Genomic DNA, 22,882 nt, shown 5'->3' on the forward strand with positions numbered 1-22,882 from the left:
CATAATAAGTTCACGTGCTACTTGACGCCAAACATGCGCATAAGAGTGTTTTCACACTCGTTGTTTGGCTTATAGATGGCGCTGACTGTCGCTCCTACTTCTAAATTCACAGATAAACCCAAAAAAAGTGGATGGAGGGAGTGCCGCTGTAATAGCTCAGTGGTTAGAGCATCGAACGCGTAATTCGAAGGTCGTAGGTTCGATTCCTGCTTACAGTTGGTAATTTTTTCATCCACTTTTCTTTCTTCTTATTTACATTCCATTAATGTTAATAACTTCCCCTGTACATTCCTTGGCATTACTGTCTGTTATATCTCATTATTATTGTGTTAAAAACACGGAAAACGAGCCCTTAGGTATACACTTCTTTCCCTTATTTCATTGAACGAGGGTCTCGTACTGGCAGACTTGGTGTGTTTAGGTTGTATAAGAGGGACAATTAATCAGCTGCCCGCTCATAATAAGTTCACGTGCTACGTGACGCCAAACATGCGCATAAGAGTGTTTTCACACTCGTTGTTTGGCTTATAGATGGCGCTGACTGTCGCTCCTACTTCTAAATTCACAGATAAACCCAAAAAAAGTGGATGGAGGGAGTGCCGCTGTAATAGCTCAGTGGTTAGAGCATCGAACGCGTAATTCGAAGGTCGTAGGTTCGATTCCTGCTTACAGTTGGTAATTTTTTCATCCACTTTTCTTTCTTCTTATTTACATTCCATTAATGTTAATAACTTCCCCTGTACATTCCTTGGCATTACTGTCTGTTATATCTCATTATTATTGTGTTAAAAACACGGAAAACGAGCCCTTAGGTATACACTTCTTTCCCTTATTTCATTGAACGAGGGTCTCGTACTGGCAGACTTGGTGTGTTTAGGTTGTATAAGAGGGACAATTAATCAGCTGCCCGCTCATAATAAGTTCACGTGCTACGTGACGCCAAACATGCGCATAAGAGTGTTTTCACACTCGTTGTTTGGCTTATAGATGGCGCTGACTGTCGCTCCTACTTCTAAATTCACAGATAAACCCAAAAAAAGTGGATGGAGGGAGTGCCGCTGTAATAGCTCAGTGGTTAGAGCATCGAACGCGTAATTCGAAGATCGTAGGTTCGATTCTTGCTTACAGTTGGTAATTTTTTCATCCACTTTTCTTTCTTCTTATTTACATTCCATTAATGTTAATAACTTCCCCTGTACATTCCTTGGCATTACTGTCTGTTATATCTCATTATTATTGTGTTAAAAACACGGAAAACGAGCCCTTAGGTATACACTTCTTTCCCTTATTTCATTGAACGAGGGTCTCGTACTGGCAGACTTGGTGTGTTTAGGTTGTATAAGAGGGACAATTAATCAGCTGCCCGCTCATAATAAGTTCACGTGCTACGTGACGCCAAACATGCGCATAAGAGTGTTTTCACACTCGTTGTTTGGCTTATAGATGGCGCTGACTGTCGCTCCTACTTCTAAATTCACAGATAAACCCAAAAAAAGTGGATGGAGGGAGTGCCGCTGTAATAGCTCAGTGGTTAGAGCATCGAACGCGTAATTCGAAGGTCGTAGGTTCGATTCCTGCTTACAGTTGGTAATTTTTTCATCCACTTTTCTTTCTTCTTATTTACATTCTATTAATGTTAATAACTTCCCCTGTACATTCCTTGGCATTACTGTCTGTTATATCTCATATATATATATATATATATATATATATATATATATATATATATATATATATATATATATATATATTTCAACGTTCCTCTGAATCCACCAGTTCCTGGCTCTTCGTTAGAATTTTCAGGGCAGGGCACTTTGCGAAATGCGTCCGCGTGCAAAATTCCTAATCGCGGGCTGTGAGCCACTCAGAATGAAGATATGTTTTATGGAAGTGAAAGCCATGATGATGGCCACCTCTTAGATTCCCCAATTCATGTTGTATACAACACGAATCAGGACATTACAGGCATTAGTGCAGTTCCCGGTCACATCTACAGCCGCTGCAACATGGGCCCTCTTCTTGGAGTACAGGCTCGCCTCTACGAACAGGTGCTTTTCATCAGTCCCGTGTGCCTTGAGCAGCGCCTTTGCTCTGTGGCGTCTGCGTTCTGAATATGTGGCGGGGTTCATATTTCTAGGAAGCGGCTTTGTCACGATTTTGAAGTGGATAAAGGTGGGAATGCCGCATTTCTCAAAGTGCTGAACGTGGTATGTGATACCCATTTTCGCTAATATATTCCTGCCCATTTTCGTTGCTGACAGCTTTCTAATCAGGAGGGCTTACCACTAAGATTTTTTAATCTTATTGGTAAAGATGACATCGCACTCTCTGTCCTGGCACGGCATATGCCAGATGCTTCGTAGATGCACCTGTTGATTTCCGTCGGGCAGACCTGAGCCACGCGTAGTCCTCTTCTTGGTCTAATAACCACCTTATAGTCACCAGCAGGTAGCCTTGGCCTCCTGCTCCTCTTTTCAATTCGGCCGAGCTGTGCATATTGGGTTTTGGTTTGCGTCTTTCGCGTAATCCCTGCACTACCATTGGTGCCTTCACGCTTGCTATCGACGCCGCGTTCCTTGTTTTAAATACAATAGTCTTTCTTAGGATACCTCCATGAAGAATCTTTGGTCTGTCTGTCTGTCTGTCTGTCCACAATAACAATACCCCAAACAGCATCAACCAATACCCCAAACGACCAACCCCATCTACAGTGCCCACCACCATTTCTCAAGTTTCAGCGTTAGTACATTTATTCATGATTTGATTTCATTGATTTGTGAGGTTTAACGTCCCAAAACCACCATATGACTATGAGAGACGCCGTAGTGGAGGGTCCCAGAAATTTTGACCACCCGGGGTTCTTTAACTTGCAACAAATCGGAGTACACGGGCATACAACATCTCCGCCTTCATCGGAAATGCAGCCGCCATAGCCGGGATTTGATACCACGACCTGCGGGTCAGCAGCCGAGTACCTTAGCCACTAGAACACCATGGCGGGGCTTCATAGTTTCATTCACTCATTCATTCACTGTTTATTCAGACAAAAAACAAAGATTGCCTAGTTTGAAGGAACTAAAGGCAGATCACCCCTGCCTGACTAAGGTCCCTCCACTCATACATTTGCTCAGGTGAAGTGGAACCAAGATTCAGATTTCATTCTGGACACAAAATTCAAATTCAAAAAGTTTAACAGATGTAGAAACATATGTTTTGAAATAACGCATTACAGTAATCACCAATTAGCAGTATCAAGATAAAATATATTTAAAAAAACTGAAACAATGAGAAATTTCTGTGCGATTGTCTATTAAAAAGCAATTATTGCGCATATATGAGGCACCATAACAACCAGTCAATATTCTGTATGTGTGTTTTTATAGTATGAAAAGCATACATAAGAAATTCTAAGTACTATAGCGTTTATCACGCTGCGCTGACAATGTAACGCGCAGCTCAAAAAAGCAAGTGTTTCCAACGCTTTACTACGACAACACGGTGGTGGCACCTGCATATCGCTTTGGGTTCAACACCTCATCGCTTCCGAGACAGGCGTGCACGCCTTCCTTCGTTTTTGTAGATAACTGCCAGATAGCGCTTGTCTCTAACATGCCCCGATACGCTCGTTCGCCTTCGCTGCACGCATCGAGACACTTTAACGCAGTGCCTCCAGAATGCAATTCACCAATTTTCTCCCGCAGAACATCAAATAAACTCTTTATTAACTCTGTTTAGACGCAAGACTATCGTCTTTCAATTATGCTTGCAGGGAAACATGCCGATACGGGGCTAATTTTTTGTCTTTGCCTCGACTGTGTCGCCTTTTGACAGTGTGCCATCTCTTTTCATCAGCCCAATCGTAATGCATTTCGGCATTTCCTTGTTGAAAATAATTATCGTTTGCCTCAGCGTCGCCGTCGAATGCTCCGGCTGCCGGCCGGACCGGCTCCATTGCGTTTAGTACCGCCTTGTACGTCGGAGAGCCCGACTTGGCTTTGCGCCTCTCCGTGCACCACCACATGCAAGAAAGTGACCGTGATGTGGTGAAAAAAAAGGGTGCATATCCACGGGGCGAATGATGGATAGTGGGACGAAGCATCCATCTGTCTATTCGTTCTTACTTCCGTCCGTCCATGCGTCCGTCTGTGTGACCGTCCATGCGTCCATCCGCCCGTCCGTACGTGCGTCTGTTCGTGCGCCCACACGTCCATCCGTGCATCCGTCCCTGCGTTCGTCCATGCATCCGCCCCTGCGTCCGTTCATGCATCCATGCGTCCGTGCAGCCATCCATGCGTCCTTCCATGTATCCGTCTGTGTGTCCGTTTGTCCATCTAGTGAACACTCCAAGTATCACAATCTTGCATCTTTTCATCATATATTCCGCATATAGAAGCACCACCATTTAGTGGACACTCCAAGGACTAAACGAGAGGTGGCACACGCACACTTTCTTACGGCTTGCGCATCGTAACTACTTCCCACCTTTAACCACCTCTAGTTCATGGTATATACTAGTTCACTGTATTCATCGCACTGCGGCCCAACGCTCGCTAAACCTGTCTAAAACCAAGGAGGTTACGCCGCGTGAGTTTAACGTAGCAACTCTTTCTTGTCAGATAGTGCTCAAGTTACATGCCAGTGGCTGCTAATAGGGAATGAGAGACAGGAGAATTCGGTTTTAGCTAACGAACACGCTGCGAATTTCTTATTGTTCAACAACGCACAGGAGAAATCTCCCACCGGCACCACCTTGCAGGTCAAAACGTAAGACTGGTTACGCCCTACGACGAGGAACGAACGGGTGCCGCTTTAAGGAGCTTCGCGCCTAAAATCCTCGGCCCACTTGGATGTTGGTATCCGCTGATTTCTGGTGCTGAGGGGATTTCGGTGAGACCATATTTATGTGGGCATGCGGTGATTGTCGCTGCCAAAGCATTCGTAGACGCAGGAGCCGGCATGAAGTGCATCCGCACCCTCTGGCGACCACAGTGACCTCCTAGTCCTTACAAAGTGATCATTATTTGTTAAAAGACTGCTCATGCATCAGCTTGCAGGTGAGTAGTGACGAACTGCGTCTCAATTTCAACTTTTCAACTACATTTATTGCCCTTACATTGTGTAGGTAATTACAGTGTAACATTGCTGGTGGCGTTTTCAACTCCCAAGTTTGCGTTGTTGACGGCATCTTCAATGTGTTGAGTTCTCAAGCAGCAGGCTGATTTTCTTCTTTTTTTCGTCTAAATACATCGTTGACTGCTGTTACGCTATTAGAAGAGAAATAACATGTTCTTGCTTTTTCACCGTATTCTTTGCAACTGTATCACACTAGATTACCGCTTTTGTTACCACCTGCACCCCCTCCGGTTGCTTCTGTCTGCACTGCAGTGCCAGTGCAAATGTGCTGTTAAATGCTCCTTTCCACATTAATACCTATTTCGCAAAAGTAACATTTGGCGGGTTTGATCTTGTCCTAATACTGGTACTTGTCCCTCATTGGCTTGATGTAACGTTAACGGCTGAGTGTGAAGGCATCATGGGAAGACTCTCCAATACAACAACATTTATAAGGCTTGTCAAGTAACATTAGACCACACCTACCATTCCATTTCGCTTATCATTCTACTGAAGACAAGAATGTAAACGCCGCTTCTTTTTGTCTCTGTGTGTGGTTCGTTATTACGTATTGATTCTGGCATGTAAAACCTCACAATTTTATTTTTCTTGCAGCAGTGTGATGCCTCACATATGCCTGCGGTGGTATTTCACTGCGCTGGCTTGATGGAAACAGCAGTTCGGCGCAATTCGAGTCATTCACAAGTGAAGACGTTGACAATGATTTTGTTATCACGACACAGACAAGGCCATCTACTTGGAATTTTACATTGTTTTTCTACAGAACACGCGGAACACCTTTGATGTATTTTGCCGCTCAGTTAGTGTTGGTTGTGGTGCGCGAAATTTACTGCATGTGCTGACACGTCACATAAAAAGTGAAGAAGTATAATAAAGCATTTCTTTTCCTTTATATTTTGTCCACTTTTTGTTACAAGCACACAAGCATTGATCAACCAAAGAGCTCTGACCGTGTGTTCAGCGTTTGACAAGATTAAGAATTCATTCCCACCAGGAGTAACTGGAAGCGTGAGCAGTCGCTCCTCAGAGATTCACTACGAAAACGCGAGAGTAACGGTCAAGACTAACCTTTGGTCTTCGGGGAGCAATGGGTGGGAGTTACGGTTGGTTCTCAGTGAGCAGTTGGAGGAACTAACTGTTCATCCCCCGAAAGAGGAACTTCGGGGGATGAATCCCCTGAAGTTACTCCTTTTAGGGGAGTTGTGGGAGTGGTAATGTGATTGCTGCCGGAAAGAAGGAACCCCTATACCCCCGTTGCTCTCTTTTGACTTAGAGTGATACATTGCTGCGCTGGCGAACATCGAACATATTTTTTTCATATACTAAGTACTTGAAATACAGCACTGGGAACAGAATATCGCTTTCGCGTCGAACTCGTGTAGGCGAAGCTTAAGGGTCCCCCAATTTTTAGAACTGTGGGCAGGATTGCCAATGCATTTTCTCAGTTGTCCTTCACATCTACACGCGTGCTTGCGTGCAGCGGCATTGTGGTGGCTATGAACACATGTCACGTTATTGTCTGAATAACATTAAAATAGCACCTTTTAAACGACTTACAGTTCGAGCTTACATCTCGGCGGCTGTTCTTGTGGAGAAAAGACGTGGAGGAGCAGAAGGAGAAGGTGGCGGACATGCGCCGCAAGAACGAGGCGCTCGTCTACAACGTGTTGCCTCCCCACGTGGCAAAGGTGTTCCTTGGGCGGCGTAGGCTGGACGAGGTTGGTTATCCGCTGATCTTTGTCCTATTCACGCTGACGTATTCACATTAATAATCCCTCAAAATGGTTGCCATGCACCCGCTTGAAAAGTAAAAGCGAAATTGGTGAACTTAAGCAAACATTTTTGACACTGGGTAATAACGTGACCACAGTACTAGCAATATGATTTGCTGTACAACTGACTGATTTAACAAACCCAAACGAAGCGTGAAAGGTTAGTTTGTGAATTTTTGTCTAGCATTTGGTTTTTGCAAGTTGTTACCGCAAGAACACGAATGACTAATAGACCCTCGATGATCTTCTAATAGCATCGTACCGTAATAATATTTTTCGCTTGTTTATCGTACACCTCTTCGGGATGACGTAAAAATTTTGGTACTTACATGCGTCAGCAACCACATCACTCAAACCTTATCAAAGCAATCAGAACTTACTATCAAAGTAACTTTTTCTATGAGTGCTTCTATTTTTATGTAACTGCACAGTCGCACGTGTATTCACTGCAACGTGTAGGCTGAGCGGGACATGGTGACTAACGTTCTCACTAATATTGAATCTTCTGTTTAGGTTACGCTCACAACGCGAATACAGGAGATCATTGTGGAACAATAACGCTGGAATCTTCGGTGTAACAAGTGTCAATGGTTACGTGTCTTACAGCTGATAAAAGTACCGATGGTACACGACTATCATCGCCACGATCAGCAAGTATGCCGGGTTCTTTAACTGCTCATTTTCAGTGGGAATTTGTTCATCCACACATGTCGCGACTTGTCTGTGGTACATGAATTTAAAATACAATTGAGATCTTTAAATCATTGTCATCTGCAGGAGTTGTCATTATAAACTATTAAATACTAAGACACCCAAAAAACGCGGAAAGTGTTATCCTGCAGCGCAATTTTCGGCTTTCATTGAATACTCTGACGACGTCCGCCTAGAAACAGAGCACGCCATTGAAAGAAGATCTGGTGGAAACCCTTCTTGGTCGATAGTGAATTTCGGCCCTAAGATGAGGATGCTGTGCACGTAGTTCGAAAGAACGACATCACTGCAAGAGTGGACCACATCCGATTGCAGAGACTTGGTTGGGCACTGAGCAAGAAGGCTAGTTAGCTTATGGGTCCACAAATTGTTTGCTGTGTGTTCGCTTCGGTCGCAGCAATCTCGCCATCTTCTTCACTCCAGGTGGAAGATCCGTTTGTTGAAGCTGAACAAGCAGGGTATCGTGGCACGTACTTCTCGGTGCCATTCAGAACGAAAAATTTGACACGCCCGTATAACATGGTCGATAGAAATGTGCTAACCACCAAACAAAGCTTTAACGTCCAGAGGCAGCTGCTTGGCGTTAACGCTAAGGGTGAAGGTGCGTGCACAGCAAATGGAGACTGCGATGAATGTTATGAGGACTGATTGATGAAACACGAAAGGAGCCCGGATAACTATAAATGTAACTTAGAATCATGGCGGTTTGGGCAAGGTGGTACAACGATTGTTATTGCGTGAGATGAGAACGATGACAAAGGGGCAAGAGGACGACGAGTGTCATCTTCCAACTGAGGTTACTGTACAGAGTGCAAAAACATATAAAAAAGACAGTAAACCATGTTAAAAAACAATATGATAAAAATTGGCCGCGTATCTGCATGTAATCTGCAAATGTCGTCAAAAGACGATAGTCTTGAATGTGGAGAGAGTGAACAAAACATTTGTTTGATGTTCTACGCGAGAAAATCGGTGAATGGTATTTCGAAGGCACTGCGTTATAGTGCCTCCAGCGTGCAGCGGAGGCGAACGAGCGCATCGAGGATGGATGGATGGAATGATGTGGCTGTACCTTTTAGATCGAGCGCTGGCGAACGCCATGAAGCCGTACTACTTAGTGAACCACAGACTACATTCATTTATTTTTTTATTTAAATTGTGAGGTTGAGGACTCGTACTTTGCAGTGAACGGTTTATTTTCACTCGTGCCTTGACTTTAGCCACTAATCAGATAACCTTTTTCTAGTTAATTCTACCCACTTAAAGTCTATTTTGCCCTCCCTGTCCCTAAACCGCAGTGCTTAGAAAAACTCTGCGCCATTATCTTGAGCTATAGGGTGAAGCCATTTACAGAACATTTTCAAGTGTTCGGCAGTTTCCTCTTCCTCTCCACACGCACTGCATACCATGTCTACCCCTTCGCATTTGGCCCGATATGTCTTGGTTCGCATTACTCCCGTCCTGACCTCAAACAGTTGAGAACTACCCCGAGTATTATCACAAATCCTTTCCTTGGCAATTTCTTGATTAAAAGTTCGATGAATCTCTAGTGCGGACTTCTTAATCATGCCAATTCTCCACATATTGGCCTCAGCTTCCTTCCCCTTCTTGTTAACCGACAGTTCTTTTTGGTTTGGCCCCATGCTCTTTTCTAAGTATTTACCAGTCAATTTTCTGGTTCGCTTCTTCCTTTTTGTATCGACATTCTTCATGTACAAGTAGCTGCATACCTTCCTAGCCCAACGCTCCTCCTTCATTTCTCTCAATCGCTTCTCAAATTTTAACTTGGTGCTAGCTTCCCTGCTCTCAAATGATGTCCATCCCATATCACCTTGTACTTCCTGATTTAGTGTATTCCCGTTAGCTTCTAAGGCAAGCCTACTTATTCCGCGTTGCTTAATTTCCAATCTTGCTTGAACTTGTGATCTCATGCACAACACCGCATCGCCGAACGTCAAATCAAGAACCATGGCCCCGTTTCATATTCTTCTCACAACATCATACCTATGGTAACTCCACGGTGCCCTGTTTTTCATCACCGCTGCATTCCTCTTACCTTTAGTCGTCACGTATATTTCGTGTTCCCTTGAGTACTAGGCCCCATTCCTTATCCGTAAGCCGATATATTTGTATTTATCTGTTATCTCTAGCGTGACCACCTGTATCCTAAGCACATTACCTTTATTATCAATAATAAACATGACTGCTGCTTTTTTGTTATTGAATCTGAAATCTAACCTATCTCCCTCATTAGCGCAGATGTCCATCAATTTCTGCAAATCGTCCAGCCATTAACACAATATCATCTGCCTGCATCAATGCTGGTAGTGCCTGTTCAATAAGTTTTCCTTGTTTGACGAAAGAGAGGTTGAAACCCAGTCCACTTCCCCGTAAATTGGCCTCTAATACATGTAGGTACATCATTAATACCAAGGCTGACAGTGGACACCTTTGCCTAAGTCACCGTGTTACCTCTGCAGGCTTGGATACCTGCTTTTCCCACTTTATAACTGTATTATTGACTCCATCTTCCACACCTAGTGTGTCCAGTATTTTCCACAAGTCCTCTGAAACCACGCTATCGTACGCTCCCTTGATATCCGAAAGTGCTAGCCACAGGGGCCTGAGTTTCTTTTCGGCTATTTCGATGCACTCCATCAGTGAGAACACATTTCATTCCAACCTCCTCTGTTTCGAAAACCCATTCTGCAGTTCCCCCAGCACCCCCTCGTCCTATATCCATGCCTGCAGTCTTTCCTTCATAATCTGAATCGCAAGCCTGTAGACCATTGATGTCACTGTTATAAGGCGGTAGTTCTTTGTGTCAGCTGTGTCCCCCTTTCCTTGATAGATCATGCTCATCCTGCTAAATTTCCATCCATCGGGGTCTTCACCATACATTATTTTGCTCACTGCCTCTCTCAAAGCCTGCTTAGACGTTCGAACCTAAGGTCTTCATCAACATGATTGGAATGCCATCTGGGCCTGTTGATGTACTACTAGGAACCCTCCTCTCAGCCCTTTCCCACTCTCTTTGTGAGAATCGAGTCATTGCGCCACTTACTTCATCCTTGTTTTTTGTGGTGCATAAAGCACTTCTTTGTTGAAATTTTTCTGTCACCTTTGTTCTTATAGATTCAATAGCTTTGTCCCTGTCAAGCCTAGCACCTTGAGCTGTAGGTATAGTGCAAGATATTTAGCGCAACCTCGACTTCCGCAAACACTCACACAATCACTCACACAACCACCCGAGAAACACACAGAGCATACAGCGTTGTATGCTCTGTGTGCTTCTCGGGTTATTGTGCGAGTGTTTGCGAAAGTTGAGGTTGCGCTAAATATCTTGAAATATGACAAATAACCAACTAGCCCCAAAACAAGTTTTATTGAGCTGTAGTTATAAATCTCTGCTCTATTCTCGTCACAATTCTTAGGGAGTTAAGATGGTTCCACACTTTCGGAGCTGCGTTTCTATCTTTTTATGTACTTCTTCCAGTCACTGAGCTCTCTTCTAATCTTTTCATGGATCAGAAGGGATGCATCCCTTTTACAGCTTAGAAAGATTTCCCATTTTCTTTCAGCATCATCTGTTGGTTCACTCCTAAGGCAAACCTAGCTATTCCACGTTGCTTAATTTCCAATCTTGCTTGAACTTCTGATCTCATGCACAAGACCGCATCGCCGAACGTCAAAGCAGGAACCATGGCCCCTTTCCATATTCTTCTCAAAACATCATACCTATGGTAATTCCACGGTGCCTTGTTTTTCATCACCGCTGCATTCCTGTTACCTTTAGTCGACACGTATACTTCGTGTTCCCTTAGGTACTCGTCCTCATTGCTTATTTATACGCCCAGATTTTTGTATCTGGGATGAATGGATGGATGGTTGGATATGGCTGTACGCTTTAGATCGGGCGGTGGCTAGCGCCACCCAGCCGTAACACTTAGTGAACCAAAAAGCAGATTTATTTTTTTTTCCTCAAATAGTGAGGTTAAGGATTCGTACTTTGCAGTGAAGGGCTTAACTTTCACTCGTGCCTTGACTTTAGCCACCAATCAGATAACCTACTTCTAGTTATTTCTACCCGCTTAAAGTCTATTTTGCCCTCACTGTACCTAAACCCCAGTGCTTTGAAAACTCTTCGCCATCATCCTGAACTATAGCGTGAAGCCCTTTACACAACATTATGAAGTGTTCAGCAGTTTCTTCTTCCTCACCACACGCACTGCATACCGTGTCTACCCCTTCGTATTTGGCCCGATATGTCTTGATTCGCCATACTCCCGGCCTGGTCTCTACGTTAGCCACGAGCGCCATCTGGCAGTTATCTCCGAAAACGAAGGAAGGCCTGCGTGCCTGCGGAGAATGATGTGTGAATTCTTGGAGGCGATAAGGTCTAGGACGCAAAGTGATGGGCAGGTGCAATCACCGTGTCCTTTTAGCAATTTGTTGGTAAAACTTGCCTTTTTGTACCCTGCGTCACACTGCTAGCGCAGCGTGTTTAATGCTACGGTCCTTAGAATTACTTGTGTGTGTGTTCTCTAGTATGAAGGCACACATACAATACATCGACGCGTTGTTATGGTACCTCAGATATGCGCAAGATTGCTTTTAATTGACAATCGCAAATGTAAGAACGCTGATTCTGGACATTGGTGGGCAACATTGGTGGGCGCTGCGTATGGGGTCGGCCGTTCGGGGTAACGGTTAGTGCTGTTTAGAGTAACCGGTTCGCGGTAACGGTGGACAAACAGACAAGTGTACAGAAAGACAGACCAAAGTTTTTGCGTCGAAAGTCTCAAGGAAGACTATCGTCTTTAAAAGAGTAATGCAAGAGTAAGAATAAAAATGCTAAGGAAACGATATACGGAAAACTCTGGCCCTAGAGCAATCATCATGTCATACCAACTAGCCCTAACCACCACGCTTCTAAGTGAGGGGCAGATTGTGGGGGGAGTGGGCCACAGGAAATCAGGCATTGATTATTGTGTTAACACAGAGGTAATCTATGGCAAACTTACAGCGATGAGAATAGTCGAGAAAGGCATCAACAGCTTGGGTATTGATCATAATCGCAATACAATAAAATTGGAACATAAAACTGACAATAAGAACATTGAGTCAAAGATGGGAAGCTCGTGTTTAAATGACACAGAAATAACAAAATAGCCGCATCAGTCGAATACGAAGTAAGAAAACTACCGGGCAAACACTGGGAGTATAATGAACTGTTGCATGTAATGACAAGGCAGATGGAAAGAGAGAAGAAAATTAATTACTGGAAAGGAAAAAGAATGCCAAAAAGGTCGTGGAATAGAGAAATCCGGGATGCAATCGAGAAGCGACATGACGCAACGCGAGAGCACAGACAAGCAAAAATGGAGAAGCAGCCAAAGAATGAAGTCAACTGAATATGGGAAATATATTTAGAGAAAAAATACTGTGCAGAAATAGCTTTAGGCGAAAATTAAAGGTTAAAGTGAATGCTAGATGACAGAGATTCTCGGAAAGAAGGCCGCGCCCAGATTATTTCGAGCCACCTAAAAGCGCTAGGTAGAAAGTCTCACACTATGCAAAAACATATGGTAGATGAAGGAGGATATAAACTGGAAGGCTACGAAGCACTAGGTTATATCCGAAAGGTAACAGCAAAATCGTTTAAAAAGGTTGCCCAGGGGACTTCTCCGGTGAGTGAAAGTATGAAAAAAGTGCAAATGAGGAAGAGATAGTACATGAGAATTTCAATCGGAAGAAGCACGAAAAAGTATTCCTAAGCGCATTACTGCCGGATAAGATGGGGTTCCCGTCCGCCTCAATATCAAACTAGGAAACAGCGCTAAAGAAGCACTGCTGAAATCTATAAAGAAGTGCTTACAGGAGAAGGAAATACCAGACGCTTGGCGGAAAAGTAGAGTGAACTTAATCTGTAAAGGAGAGAAAAAGAAGGTTAACATTCGGTCGTACAGACGGCTAACCATTACATCTTTGCTATACAGGCTGGCTATGAAAGCAGTAAAATTAAAAATAAAAACATGAGCAGAGGAGGAAAAAACTTTAATAAAGAAAAAAAAAGCGACAACGTGTGGATGAATTGTCTTCTTCCCCTAGGTGGCAGGCATGAGTCCTTGAGCTCTGGCGGCATCCTCGGCTTGCCGAAGGACGCCGAGTTGCACTTCTGGGTCTGCACTGAGCAGTGCGGTCTCCCACTGCTCTCCATTGCTGTATTTTTTATATTGCCCTGTCACTGAAGGGCAAGCCCACACTATACGATTGAGATCCGCCCTTTGATTGCAGAACTTACACAAATCTGATTATATCTCTGGGTAAATGTAATGAAAAGTTACCGGGTTCGGGAACGTGTTGGTTTGTAAGAGGCGCCATGCCGTCGCCTGCTGCTTGTTGAGCGAGGTATGTGCCTGGGGTTGGGAATCGGACCCTTCCTAGCCTGTAGTGTTTTGTGATCCGTTCATAACTAATCATGCTATCCCTCTCCTCCCCCGGACTTCGCGCTGCGCCTGTTTGTCCTACCAGTTCTCAAGCCAGGTCGTACGCGATTTCGTTTCCGGGGAGGGAGGAGTCAGCAAGTGCCCATAAAATATGAACTACCCACTCGTTGCAAAAGTTTGCCAGAATTCTTAGCCCTTCCGGTGAGAGCCTTTCCTTGGCATAATTTTTAACAGCGGTTTTGGAGTCACTGATCACGACTACGGCTCTTGTGGAAGCTATTGCTAGTGCTATAGCCGCCTCCTTCACCACTTCTGCCCTATCTGTACGTACACTGCCACTGAAATTGGAATCCCTTTGAATATTCGTAGCTACGATTACCATGCTTCGGCCATTCTCGTATTCTGCTGCATCTACATAGACCACGTCCCGGGCGTTGCCGGACATTTTATGTAGGCTTTTCGCCCTTTCTATTCTTCTAGCGCGGTGATGCTCAGGATGCATATTTCTAGTTAATGGAGGCACCACGATATGCCCCCTTGCCTCCCGCAGAATGCCCTTTTATACCCCATGTTGCTTATTGTACGTGACGCCAATTGCGTCCAAAATATGCCTTCCCATAGGGTTCTGGGTTAAACCATCATACTGTGCTATCGCGTGGGCCTCTATTAGCTCTGCGAGCGTGTTATGTAGCCCTAGATCCAAGAACTTGTCATTCGACGTATTTAACGGTAGACACATTGCTTGTTTATATGCTTTCCTAATAATGCAATCTATTTTGCTCTGTTCGGCTGCGTGTAGTTTAAGATATGGGGCAACGCACACGATGCGGCTGACTACAAAAACCTGGACCAAACGAACTAAGTTGTGTTCCTTCATACCATAGTTTTTTTTTGCCTGTTCGTTTGATCAGCCTGCTTGTTTGGTGGACGCTGTTCTCTAATAGCCTAATAGTTTCTCTATTGTGCCCATTCTCAGATATACGGAGGCCGAGAACTCGTAGGTTCGCTACCGTGGGTATTTTAATTCCCCCTGCAAAATTCGTGATGTCTGGCCTTTCCCTTTATGCTTTTGCGTCCCTTACATGTGGACCTATAAACGAGCAATTCCGACTTTTTGTGGAGAACATTTTTGCCCCTTACCTTCTACATATCTCTCTACAGTGTCAACAGCTTCTTGTAATATGTTTTCAATGTCGCCGGCACTTCCACCCGTCACCCAGAGGGTGATGTCGTCTGCGTATATGCTATGTCTCAGGCCCTCAATCTGGTCAAGTTTTGTGGGTAGGCCAACCATCGCCACATTAAATATCAGGGGAGACAGCACCGAACCCTGTGGCGTCCCCCTACTGCCCAATTCAATCTCTTCAGACCTTGCCTCTCCGACCGCAATTCTTGCAGTGCGGTCGGATAGGAAGTCTCTCACCTATGCGTAGGTGCGCTGTCCGACCCCCAGTCCCTGAAGATTCTCTAATATGGCTGTGTGTGTGATGGTATTGAAAGCCTTAGTGAGATCAAGGCCAAGGATAGCCTTAGAGTCTAAAGATCTGGTCCCCACGTCGAGTATTTGATGCTTAATGTGTAACATGATGTCCTGCGTTATTGGTTATGGTCTTAAACCGACCATAGTATGTAGAAAAAGTCTGTTCTTCTCCGTGTAGGTGGTGAGACGTGTAAAGATGACGTCCTCCGTGAGTTGGCCTATACATGAAGTCAGTGAAATTGGTCTAAGGTTATCCAAGTGTGCTTTCGATCCCAGCTTCGGTATCATAATGACCTGAACAGTGTTCCATTGACATGGAATTCATTTATTTTATTTATTGATACTGTCAGACCTTTGCGGGCTATTACAGGAGTGGAGTTGACTCATATAAAACAGAAATGTGCATAAGAGAAACATAAGAAAAGAACCTTCACTACTTGAACACATCATTTCAGAGCACATACAACAAATATATCATAATGGCTAAGCAGATAGTTTAAAATAAGAAAAGAGAGCATCGCTGCCGAAATACACATCATATTTTGCGCATAATAAAACGCATCATAAATATTATAGCCTAGTTACAAAGCACGTATTTCACACATATTCACAATCTTAGCGCATGGTATCAGAGTGCACGATATGTTTTATTGCTTCTAAAAAGTCAGTAAGCGATTTGATTTTCAGAACCGATTCCGGTAACGAATTCCACTATTGAATCGCCCTGGGGAAGAAGCTGTACCTGAAACAGTCATTATGAACTTTGGGGGGCGGTATGTACATACTGTGTCTGTGTCTTGACGTTTCCTGTGTTTTGATTTCAATGTACCTGTCGTAGCTTATTTTTACGCGATTATGAACTATTAAGAAAAGGAATTTCAGCCTTTCATATTCGGTGCGTTTTTGTAGAGGTAAGAGCTCTGCAAGTTTGCATAAGTTGGTAGGTGAAAGGAAACGACGGTATTTAATAAATATAAACCTAGAACTAAGACGCTGTAATTTGTCGAGTTTCACACAGTTAGTTTGGGTATAGGGATCCCACACTACTTTAGCATATTCGATTATGGGACTCAGCAAAGTTTTATAAGCTCAAGTTTTAACTTCGACAGAGGCGCAGTGCCTATAACACCTTGTTAGCTTTGGAACAAAGTTCCCCAACATTAAGATTCCAACGGAAGTCCGGTGTAAATATGAGACCTAGGTATTTATATTGCTTAGTTTGAGCAAGTTTGTGATCGTTATTACTATACGGATAACTAAGAATGTTCTTTTTTCTAGAAATGGACATAAAACAGTTTTTGTTGGGTTAAGCTGCATTTACGACTGATCACACCAGTTTTTAATTCTCTCTAAGTTAAGATTAAGTTCAGCCTGGTCGCTCCGTGACTGTACATTTTTGTATAGTATGTAATCGTCAGCAAACATTCTTATTTAGATAGTAATATTTTTGGCAGATCAATTATAAACTCCAGGAACAAGAGGGGCGCCAAGACACTACCCTGGGGCACCCCAGATACCACAGGCGATAAATCAGATTGGTGGTGCCCTAGTTGGACATGATGTTCTCGGCGTGCAAGATAGGAACTGAACCACCGGGTGAGGGCAGAATTTTTAAAGGTACTATCGATTTTAAGTGAGAGCTTATTGTGCGACACCTTATAGAAAGCCTTTGCGATGTCTAGAAATATTATGTCAGCTTGACCACGGGTATTAACTGTGCTGGATAAATCGTGTACAAGCTCAATAAGCTGAGTAACGGTAGATAACCCTTTCCTAAAACCAGGCTGACAGAAAACAATTAAATTATGTTCATCGAGATAGGTTTGCAAGTGCTTTGATACAATGTGCTCTAATATTTTTGAACAGGTGTTTGTAAGTGATATAGGTCGGTAGTTGCTAGCGTGAGACGCAGAACCGCCTTTGTATATGGGCACAATTTTTGAACGTTTGCAAGCACTGGGAAAAGAGCCACTATTAACGGATGATTGAAAAATTATAGTTAAAAATTTTGATGACCATTCGGCATATCTATAAAGAAGTTCATTGAGAATATTGTCAGGACCAGGGCTTTTTTTTGGTATTTATTAGTAGAAAGAGGTTTAGAACGCCCTTTCCAGTTATGCTTATATCCTGGATAGGAATCATATCTAAGGAATCGCTCATGTTGGGCGAAATACCATCATCGATTGTAAAAACTGACGAGAAGAAAGAATTAAACGCCTCTGCCTGATCCTTGCTACTTCTATGATTAGAGATACTACTCGGCCTGGTCGAAGGATTCACGTATCTCCAAAATTTTTCTGGGGATTCTTTCATAAATTGTTTCAACGTTGAGTTATAAAACTTATTTTTAAAAGTTTTCACACTTTGCCGGAGGCTTTTACTTAAACCCTGGACGTTCTTCTTTTCTTCAATGCTTGGATTGACAGAGTACATCTTTCGCTTGCATTTAAGCTTTTTTTTTTTGGTGTGTATTATATCTTGCGTTATCCAAGGGTTTCGTTTTCTCACATTTTTAAGGCGTTTGGGAATGAATTGTTGGATGCAAAACATTATCGTAGAATGGAAAAAAACGACACAGTTCTGTTGAAATGTTCGGTACATTTTCAGAAATGAATATTATGACTGCTCCAGATGTTATAGTATGACTAATTCGTTTGCGGCACTAAAATTTGGGATCATAAGCTTTTCACCATTGTGCGTGACATTAACGTACAGATCTAAAAACAATAAAACCAATTTATTATCAGAAAGACCGTCCTCAATTTCACAGATGCCAAGAAATGGGAGCAGTGATCCAGATAAGAACATCAAATCAAGCACTGAAGAAGTGGTTGAACCCACACACGTACAAGATGAGACGACCTGAGTCAGATCGTAGCAGAAAGCGAGCTCTAGCAGCTGATCACCTTTAATGACTTCGCTTCCCTCTGAAGTGAGCGTCGACCAATGAATTCCAGGGACATTTAGGTCTCCTACAAGAATAATATTATCATCATGCTTCAGGTGGGAATTCATAAAGCTTCCTAGGTTATCAAGTGCATTCACTGGGGAGTTCGGAGGTCTATACATAGCACCAATGTATACCGAGCAATTACTGAGCATGGTTTTAATCCAAAGAGCTTCGACATCAATAGCATGCGGAAGAACACTAACTAATATATTATCTATAAATAAAATGGTCACACCTCTTTGTTTTGTTTCACGTTCTCTTCTCACGATTTTGTATCCAGGAAGAGTAACCTCGGCATCCAGTACATCTTTCTTCAACCATGTTTTGGTCATTACTCGTCGGGATCGTGTTCTGGTACCACAGCCTCAAGATCCGTCATTTTATTCATAATACTTCTGAAATTAACATTTATTAACTTTAACCGGTTAAAACTACTCTCACACCGTCAGTCACTATCACGACGCCTGTCAGTTGTTTCGGGAGGTGTCTTACATATGTACCTCATATTAGTATCCCCGTTTCAACCGTACACCACATCATTTATTTTTATTTTGTCAAAAATAAGCTTAACCTTGGCCCCCGTTTTTCTCTCCTCAGCACTAGACTACCACAGCCTTCTGCGTATCTCAGCAACTCGTTTAGAAAAATCTTCGTTTATGCTTACCTTCTTACCACGCAGTTTAAAGTAGTTTTGTAGGATACTAGTCTTATCTCTGAAATCTGAAACTCTCAGGATGACGGGCCTATCTTTGCTCCCTGTTTTGCTCCTAAGCGATGAATTCGTTCAACTGAGTTAATTTTAGGGTTTAGCAGCTTATCAAAAACGTCGACGTTAACATTCTCATGTGAAACATCTTCAGGTTCATTTATTTCTTTTTTTATCCCTCTGATAATAAGATTAAACCGCCGAGAGCGGTTTTCGAGATCATCAAGTCACTTGAGGAGGGCATTCCTGTCGGTGCACGACTTAGTAACAAACTCCTCAACTTTTTTATTAACAGTTGCAATTGAGGTTTCGGCTTCACTGGCAAACTTCTCAAGGCTTGCAAGCGTGAGTGGGGCATCGCCCAGAATTTCCAGCCTTTCCTCTATTTTTGAAAGCCTGCCCTCTACCCGAGGCTCAAAAAAGATGCTTGGTTTTTTCTATTTTGGTTACTTTCTCCAGGACCGCCTTTTGTGTCTCAATTATTTCGTTAATCTTTTCTTCAGTGATAGGCCCGTGATTTTCTTCAACATCACCCGAACGTGACACTAGCAAGCTGGCAACGGGAAAACATTGAGATAAACAACAAAGAAGAGTATGTGGACACGGCAACACCACTAAACACAGGTTCTCACTTGGAAAACAGTATTTTCGATCACCAACCTGCACAAGGAATGGGAAAGTCGGTGACATTGTCACGGTGGTGCGGCCGTGTCCACTGATGCTTGCAGAAGCGAGCGTCCCTTTTAAAGCATGAAAGCCAGCGGGTCCAGGATGTGCTGGAGACGTCACGGTGCATGAAGAAGATGCGCATGTAGCCATACTCCACGTGTGGCAGCCACCGCAGAAGAGTGTCATCCAAGATTGCGGCTAGGACATCGTTTGGCAGAAGTGAAGGCGATGCAGGCGGGCAGTGTCCATTTGCCGTGAAAGTTTCAGCAGCGCTGATCCAAAAGTACCCAGCTAGAGCCTGCACAAGGAACGGGAAAGTCGTTTACATTGTCACGGCGGTGCCACCGTGTCCACTGTTGCAAGAGTGGGATTGTCCCACTCTTCCAACACTTATTCATGTACTCAGTGAGCGCCTTAATGGATTCGTCGTCCAAGTTTCTGAGCGTCTTACTAGTTATTTTATCAGGTCCCGGAGCAGACCTCGGGTTTAGTCGAGCGAGCTCAAATCTAACCTCGGCCTCCGTTATATCAGCATCGAGTATAAGGTTGTCCTGCCCCTTGTAACCAGAAAGGGGTTCGTGTGTTGCGTCTGCGAAGTACTTTTTTCGTAGCTCGAGGAAGAGCTCCTCCTTTGTTCCTGCATAGTTATGTATTACGTGTTGCAGCTTATGCCTCTCTGTACAGTCTTTGCACTTTGCGGGTCTAGGAGACTTCGGAGAATGTTCCAAGTCTTTGACATCTCCATTTCTCTACCCATCAAGTTACATGTGGCTTCCCACTGTTGTTGGGTCAGCCGATTCGCATGGACAAGAGTGGCGATGTGGGCTTGTTGGTGAAACATTTGAAAGAAATTTATGTAGCGCGAGGTGAAAAAACGAACACAGTAAAGAATAGACTGAGAAGACAGAGCGCGGACAAGCAAAGGCTATCCAATTGTGTAAAAACATGAACGTAGTTGGAACTCTAAAAAGTATTCAAAAAAGTAAGAAGAATAGCCTCGATGTATTTTTAATGCAAAAACTCACAACGTTAACGCTCCTTTTCGAGTAATAGTTTCGGAAATAGGTACTTGGCAGAAAGAACTCGCTGCTTTTTTGTTAGACAAACTCAATCTTCTCGAAGTCCATGATCCGCTTTTAGTCAAGAGTTCCGATAGTATTTTAAGGTTCATGAAAGCTCATGAAAATGAAGGGCTAAACGTCCTCTCGGTTGACGTGACAGACCTGTACTATTCCCTCCCCCATCCGCAAATGCTAAAATGTGTTGGAAGTAGCATTGATGAATTTGGTGCTGTTAAGTTTTCTTCTGAGTCAGGTGTATCCGCTGACAATTTTCTTACCCTGTTGGAATTTTATCTTACTTCGACGTTCATTAAATGGAACAATGATATTCTTTTGCAAAAGCAGGGTATATGTATCGGTTCTTGCATCGCGCCCGTCTTGAGCAATCTGTTTCTGGCAGAACTTGATAGAATTGTGGCATATCATCTCGCAGAGATGACGGCTAAGAAAGTGTTCCGATATGTAGATGATTTTAAAATTTTCATTGACAGCTCGGGGGAAAGTTTACAAAGTGAGAGTACTAGTGTGTTGAATGTGTTTCGTGATGGTTTTAGGCCCCTTGAAGTGACGGTAGAATGGCCTAGCGATGGACGAATAAGGTTTTTATATTTAAGTGTTCAGTGTTCTGACAACCAGCTATGCTGGTGCTATGATCCGCGTGCTCAGAAAGCTTTACTCCCATTTCATTCCGGTCATTCCGAACTAACCAAGAGAGCCATCGCGACGTCTTGCCTCAAAAACGCAGTGAACAAGTCATGTGCGCACCTTATGAAGCAGAGCTTCCATAATCAGATCACACGTTTGCAAGGATCGGGCTATGCGGATCATGTTTTAGTTTCAGTTGCGGAAAAATAGTTGAAAAGGATTCGTGCAAGGTCAAGCCAATTTAATGTTCATGTCGATTCCCCGGCAAAATCAAGACGCACGGCCACATTCCATATGTTCACCAGCTGTCACATAACCTTAAGAAAGTGGCACTTCGGGACAATATTAGCGTGCTATTTTCAGTACGTGATAAACTTGGGAAGTTGCGTGTGCTGACGAATCCGTCATGCGTGGAAAGAGTTTTGAGCACAAAAAGGCATACACGCAAATTTGTGGAGTGCATTTCGTTCCTCATTTATCTTATTCTGTTCACGTGTGGCAAAAATATGTCGGCTAAACCAGTAGGTGTGTGAATGAGCGATTGAGAGAACACAATTACAAGGCGGATAAACTGCCACCAGAAGGTTTTCTCGCTTTTCACATTTACGCGTGTGGGTGCCGGCCTTTGCTCCAGAGTACAATCATTGTTGGTCGGCATAAGGATGAGATGAGTCGGTTGATCACAGAAGCCGAACTTATTGATGCTCTTCGAGATGTATGTAATAGCAAGCCTTCAATTGCCTTGTCAACCAAGGAACTGTCGTTCCTACGTACGCAGTGATACGTGATTTTATCTGTGTGGTTTTTTGTTGTCCTATTTATCGTTTTTTCTTGTAGGTAGATGACATTGTCGTGCATTTATCTCAGTACCGTGCTTATCTCCTTGCTCACCTGACGATTATGGCTTAAAAAGGGCTTGGAGATCGAAAATAAACATGTTATTGCTAGTAAAAAAAAGCGCTCTGTCCTCTCAGTCTATTCTTTCCTGGGTTCGTTTTTTCGCCTCGCGCTACATAAATTTCTTTCAAATTTTTTTCGCATGGAGCTCTATCTCCTTGTCTAATGCAGCTACTTTCTTTCTTAAGTTACCATTGTGTTTTTGTCTTTTCCAGTGCTTTTGGAGGCTAGTTCTTGCCTCCCACAGATGCAACAGTTTGCTGTTGCTAGTTTGCTGTCCACCTCCGCCATTCCCGATTCTTCGGGAACAATTTTAGTGGTTTTCTTGACACTGTCGGAGATTCTCTACCCATTTTTCTATACATACTATGGTATCATCGAAATCCTCCTCTCGAATCATGCGGAA

General features: G+C 43.4%; 1 protein-coding gene across 1 annotated transcript in view; it reads left to right on the forward strand.

Annotated features, from left to right (window-relative positions):
• Positions 1-22,882, forward strand: part of LOC119169944 (adenylate cyclase type 3) — a 1,227,834-nt gene that overhangs the window by 800,225 nt on the left and 404,727 nt on the right. The window contains exon 12 of the mRNA XM_075886158.1: positions 6,693-6,851. Within this exon, the coding sequence (XP_075742273.1) occupies positions 6,693-6,851 (159 nt within the window). The remainder of the gene's footprint in view (positions 1-6,692; positions 6,852-22,882) is intronic.

Source organism: Rhipicephalus microplus, chromosome 2 (assembly GCF_043290135.1).
Source record: "Rhipicephalus microplus isolate Deutch F79 chromosome 2, USDA_Rmic, whole genome shotgun sequence".
NCBI classification, from domain to species: Eukaryota; Metazoa; Arthropoda; class Arachnida; order Ixodida; family Ixodidae; genus Rhipicephalus; species Rhipicephalus microplus.